The sequence below is a fragment of the Astatotilapia calliptera genome, chromosome 18 (genome assembly GCF_964374335.1).
Source record: "Astatotilapia calliptera chromosome 18, fAstCal68.1, whole genome shotgun sequence".
Classification (NCBI taxonomy): domain Eukaryota; kingdom Metazoa; phylum Chordata; class Actinopteri; order Cichliformes; family Cichlidae; genus Astatotilapia; species Astatotilapia calliptera.
Genome location: NC_137439.1, coordinates 12,188,047 through 12,194,374, shown reverse-complemented (window position 1 = coordinate 12,194,374; position 6,328 = coordinate 12,188,047). Strand labels below are relative to the sequence as shown.

Sequence of the window (6,328 nt, the reverse complement as noted above, 5' to 3'; positions counted from 1 at the left end):
AGGAAACATAACACAGACTTGGCAAGGTGATACAGCTGACAGGTGAGACAGAGCAACTATGGAACATAGACAGAAACCAGAAGAATAAGATCTCTAACGCAGAAACCAAAAGACTAGAAATTATAGATAATAACAAAATCAAAGTTCAATAATAATGCAAAACTCAAAACACTGTGTCAATGACCCAGGTACCTTAACACACAGGTGTACACACAAGTGTACACACAAATGTTCACACAGGTGTACAAACAGACACACACTGTCTTGGTTGGGTGCTGCCTCTAAACATATCATGCATTATTAGTTGTGATGCTGCTCAGTAGCATTCAACAACATGCGGTAGTTATAGCGTGTTGGTTGTTTCTGTGATTTCCTTACTGTGTTATTTTCTTCTTAAGCAGGTGGTTAAGCAGATTTCCAGTGTCTTTTCTCTCTTTATCTCTCTACCCCATTTCTCCTATATTTTTACTGTCTTCCCAACTTCTCTTTCTTTCTTCTTTCTCTTTCCCATCCTGCAATCCTGTCCATTTTGATTGTAATAACTAATAAACTACAACAATTAAGTACACCAGTATAGCATAAGGTCCACTCGGGAAAATAAATCTGCTCTTGGCTTTCAAACAACAATTATGAATGCTACAGTGCCGGACAGGACAGGCAAAAAGAAAAAGAAAAAGAAAAAAGATGAGTATTTTTGCTTTTGAACTGCAGAAATATATATGTTGAGCTGTACTGACTATATCTGCAAATGTACCACTAGAATACTAGGAATGTTTAGGTGATTCATGTTTCACTGTACTGTTAGGATACTATTAAGCAGCTAGCTAAGCGCTCTGTTGGTAGTTAACATGGAGCTCAGCATTGTGTCTGAGATTGATTGACTTATCCCCTTTTCAGGGTGTAACATTGTCTATGTTACTGTACTCAATGGATATAATTCCCCCCATAATAAATATGACACGTAAGTGAAGTACTGCAGCTCACCCTTTAATTCTTTTCTGAGCCCATCCCACCCACCAGGGAAAGAAACAATAAAAATGTGTCATTACTTTATTTTAGGACCACCATTACTATGAGATGTATTTTTTTAAATACATTGTGACTAAATATTATGAGTGGGTTTTCATTTCACACCCTGAAGAGTATTTATTATAAATGAACATATTCATGAACATATTTACATGTCAGTCTATTATTTGAATATAAACAAAAGTCAAAAGTCAAAAATGACAAAGAGCATCTTCAGTTTTTAAAATAAGCTTTATTTGAATTTTAAAAATTCATTTGAAGTCATATTTCCGGGATTTACAGCTTAGAATCTGCATGGATAGCGATGAAGGGGTCCTCATCTTGGCCACTGATTGAGAAGGTGGCACGGCCATCACCACCAACACTGACCTGCTTCCCAGTGCATCTGCTTCCTTCCTTCTGACCAGAAATGACATCACAGTAGGTGCCACCAGGCAAGCCTGTGTTCAGGGTGACATTCAGGTCCCTGAAAGCGAAAATAGAGGTCAACCCAGTGTTAAAGTCGTAAGAGTGCCACCATTAAACTCCATTGCTTTCTCATATTTATTCTGCTTTCAAGACAAAAAAACAAATATAAAGCTATATAATACCACTTGGGCAAAGGAAGGCATTACATATCTGGTAAAAAAGAAAAAAAAGAAAACATAAATATGCATAACATATGTGATGCAGCTCATTTTTCTCATTCTCTGTTGAGAGAGTTTTACTGACTCAGCAGTCCAAAATAATACAGTGCTGGTTTGGAGTAACAGCAAAAGCAATAGACATTTCATTTCCAGATGTCTTTTGTGGATAATATGATAATTATATAGATCCTATAATAATAATTATATAATAATTAATAATTATATAATAATACTTATTATTAATATTATTATTATTATTGTAGTAGTAGTGTAGTCTTGAAAAGGCTTGAAGGCTTAAAAACTACAGACATTTTTGAACTAAGCTTTTTTAAATTACACACACACAAACAAAGAGAACATAATCCTTACCAGTCCTCATTGTTAAAAACGATGAAACCACGGTTACCACGCCCAAAGGCAACCTGGTTGCCCTGGTTGTCCCACCAGTTGGAGTGAGGCTGTCCATTGACCACATTACGGAAAGTGACCATGTTACTAAATAGGAGAAAGGACAAATTACAATCATAATACATGATATCTACAGTTTTGATGGTCTAGCTGACAAAGCAGAACAATGTGAATTTGCATAAGGTCAGTGTGCTTTCTCCTGATTTCTGTGGACTTACGTGATCTGACGCCATCTATGCTCACAAACCCATCCATTCCCACAGGTCTGGTCAGAGTTGATAGTAACAGGCTTGGTTGACCCATCACCATTGCTGGGGGGTCCAATCCAGTCATTCTGATCCTATAATACAAGCGTTAATGAACGGATTCAACAAAAAAGCGTCTGATACACACTAAATATTGCATCATTCCATGACAAGTGAACATACTTGTCCATTTACAATGTTGCGGTCCCACCGATAGCTAGACATGACCCTGGTTACACCGTAAGGGTGGGCAAGCATGTAAGCAACAGCCATCTTGTAGAGCCTGGGGTCCCAGAATGTAAGGATGGATGCACCGCCAGCACCATGGCCTCTTTGGTTATCATGGTTGTCAGTGAAGACGAGAGCATTCCCATTAGCCATGAAACCCCATCCTTCTCCCCAGTTCCTAAACACAGCAAAGAAAAAAAGAAATGTATTTTATTATATATATATTTTTAAATTATAGCTGATCATTACAAAGTCTTTGTTCAGACCAGTACTTAAGATAGAGTTTGCACTGGTTACTCTAACTACACTCCTGTAAAATTCTCATTCTCAAAAAGTCAACATATGATGGATGTGAAATTGACTTTGACAACCAATTTGTCGGACCCTGCACCTTTATAGTAGTTTTTATCTGTTTGTTTTTCCTTTACAAAGAGTATTGTTAACAATGACATATCTCTGTTATATCTTTAAAGAAATCTTTTATATTAAATTGTGTAATATTTTCCTTAGATATACCAGTAGAAACAACACATACTTAGTGTAGGAAAGCTTCTGGTTGTTCCACTTTCTGAAGACCTCTCCCATTTTGGCACCATATTTAAACTCAGTCACTCTTCCAAGGCCGACGTACTCATTAGCTGTAATGGGCTCACCTCCCAGATCAATAACCTAGAGTGAAAAGCGCGAAATTCATACCCCAGGAAGCTGATTCAGTTCAAAATGTATATCATCCATAATCTGTAAATTAGAAAGGGTTTAAATAAATAAAATCACTTTGCTTCTCTTTCTTTCTGTCATTACCCTAATCTTCATTTTGTATACCATTATGTGCTTTTGTTTTCTTGCCAAATAGTAGTTACTTTAATGTTCTCCTTGAATGTTTGTATTTGTAAATGCTTCTCTTCCATCCTGTTTGATGGCTGCTCTAGATACAGTTTGTCCAGAAAAACTGACCTCCTGAAAAATGAAAGGTCTGGCGCCACCGGGGAACCACTGGGTGTTAAGGTTGTTCAGACGACCATAGACAGCACTCAGATCACCAGGCCACATGTGCTTGCAGGCATCCACTCTGAATCCAGCCACACCCATGTTAATCAGCTTGTTCATGAACTCGGCCACTTTGCCCCTAACATAGTCTTTCTCCAGGGCAAGATCCAGCAGACCCACCAGACGGCAGTCACGTACCTACAGCAGTTCATATTTATTCAGATTGTGGAGCTAAGAAGCAAGACATTGTACACTGTGCTGGAATTGATATGTTTCTACTATAGTATTCTCAATTAGAACGTTTAGCGAAATCAATGTAGTCATTCTAAAAGAAAGATGAGAAGGTAGAGACAAATGTCTCTTCTCTAACTAAAGATGACTTTTTTTTCCAACTTTGCCTGTTTTGAAAATTTAGTTCAAATTAGGAAATGCAATGAACAACAAGGAATATGCTCTGGTTGTGTTTAGCATCTGAAAGTATAGACTATATTATTAGAATATTTGGTAATAGAAAAATCAAGTATAAAATATATGCTTTAAAATTTCGCAATTTATTTGATCTTAATAAGATTTGCTATTTCAAAACAGCATGTTTAATAAACTAAAGCTTCAGTCTTCCTGGTGTTGTTTACTCCCTTTTTCTAAAAAAAAAACAAAAAGTCAGTAATGACTAAAATTAAAATGCTATCATAACCGTATGTGTATTTTAAGGCTTATCTTACAAATACATTTTTAAAAATGTATCATTTTTTTCATGCTATTGTTTTCCTTGGTCTTGTCATGTGAAAAGTCAGACAACAGGGATATTATTTGCTGTTTATATAATTACATAGACAACAAAAAATTTGGATCCCCTACAATGGTCAGGTCCTACTCGTTTATATAATTATTATTATTTTTGTAAGGTGATTGCCAAGCAATGTGATGGCATCATAATAATCATAAATTATTATATTCATGTTTTTATTGACACAATTAAGATGCTAAATTGTTCATTTTAGCCTGTTAAAGGTAACTGCTAGACAACATAATTACATCTAAAAAATTGTCTAAAAAATTAAATTAAAGAAATTAAAGAAAATTTCAAGAGTTTAAGATGTATCAGTGTATATAATTTACTTCCTCCTCTCCTGATTCTGTAGGTAGATTTTGCCAACAGTCAAAAAAGGAATTTGGTGTAAAACAGCCAGAAAGGTCAAAATAATAGAAATCAGTATGAAGAGCTTAAGTCAATGTTTAAATGAGTAAACTTTTAAAATAAAGTTTGACTTGTCTGTGTGACATTTCTTACCTGATATATATCACCATAGTTCTCAATTTCACCACTCCCAGTCTTGCATTTATTGTCATTGAAGTCCAAGTTAGAATACGGGACACTGGGGAAGTCTTCTTTGCCAGCATCAAACCAGCTTCCACATGAAGAGTGGGTTCCTGCTCCGCCACCAGATCCACACATGTGGTTGATAACAGCATCCACATAGATGTTAACCTGTTAGTTAACATAACTAGGTCAGTTTTATTCATTTTCTTTGCATGGTCATTTCAAATCATGCTAATTCGTTAAATTGTTGATCTTCATGAATTTATTCTAGCCCACCAGGTACTGTGTCTATAATGTTGTTCTAAAATTCTCATAAAAGGAATCTGGTATTAACTTGTTGTCAAATGACGTCTGTCAAATGAAGAAGTCTGAAATACCTAACATTAAATGTCAACTGTAATTTAGTTTACCCCAACATTGTTGCAGCGGGAGATCATGTCTTTCAGTTCTGCCTCACTGCCAGATCTTGAGCAGAGTTTGTAGCTGATTGGCTGGTATCTCTGCCACCAGGGCCTGAAGGGATTGTTCACCAGAATGTGTTCATTTGGAGGAGAGATCTGAGGAGCGCAAAGGAGAAAAAACAACAACAAGTGTTGTTGTTATTTGGCGCTACAGTCAGGACTTCCTTGCAAAAAAAAAAAAATTCTCAGTGCTAGTGAGTCAAAACATTAGTAAAAGATAGTTTAGACGTCATTCTAATGAGAAAGTAAAAAGCATAGTTTGATAATATTGATAATAGTTTTGATAATAATAGCAAAAATAAACACACACAGACACATACACGTGTCTGTGTATGAAACAGGAAAAGAAAGGATTGTCCAATGTGTCCCTTAATGCTCAGCTATACAGACCTGAACTCCGCCAAAGCCTTTGGGACCCAAGAAGCGTTCACACTCTTGAGCAATGTCAGCCCAACGCCATTCAAACAGGTGGACGATGGCAGTCCTTCCATTCTTAAATTGGGGGTTGTGCTGGGCAAGGCCAAGCCCGAACAGAGCCACCAAGACGAACAACTTCATGCTTTTGATCGATGAGAAAACCAAAAGCAGTCACACTCTGCCGCAGTGTTTTCAAAGTATTTATACTCACTTTTTCCTCTGCTGAACCAATGAGAGAATGGCATATATCATTGGGTGTGGAAACCAAACAGGTGCATTTTTATCACACTTTCTTGCTTTTGTAAAACAAGCAAAAAGGGGGAAAATCCTTGAGGCAAGATTAGAAAGGCAAACATAAGGTACATAATATCCAACCATCCACCCATTTTTTTCCACTTATCTAAGTCAGGGTCAGAGGAGGTGCTGGAGCAGAGTGGGGGGCAGAGTATGTCATGAACATGTCACAAGTCTGTCACAGACAGACAAACATTAATGATCACATTCACATATGGTCATTTTAGAACTGCCAGTTAACCTACCCCCATCGTCATATTATGACATTGCTCAGCACGAACTTAATCATGCCTCAAAAGAAACACTTTTTTC

At 36.8% G+C, this 6,328-nt stretch overlaps 1 protein-coding gene across 1 annotated transcript; it reads right to left on the bottom strand.

Moving 5' to 3' along the window:
• Window positions 1-1,241: 1,241 nt before the first annotated feature.
• Window positions 1,242-5,960, bottom strand: LOC113011237 (alpha-amylase). The gene is made up of 9 exons (XM_026150681.2): window positions 5,696-5,960; window positions 5,255-5,401; window positions 4,815-5,012; window positions 3,491-3,721; window positions 3,072-3,205; window positions 2,492-2,714; window positions 2,282-2,403; window positions 2,025-2,150; window positions 1,242-1,495 (listed from the first exon to the last, which is right to left on the bottom strand). Exons 1-9 carry the CDS (start codon window positions 5,861-5,863, stop codon window positions 1,306-1,308), a joined length of 1,539 nt encoding a protein of 512 aa, XP_026006466.1. The 5' UTR covers window positions 5,864-5,960; the 3' UTR covers window positions 1,242-1,305.
• Between the last annotated feature and the right edge of the window lie 368 nt (window positions 5,961-6,328).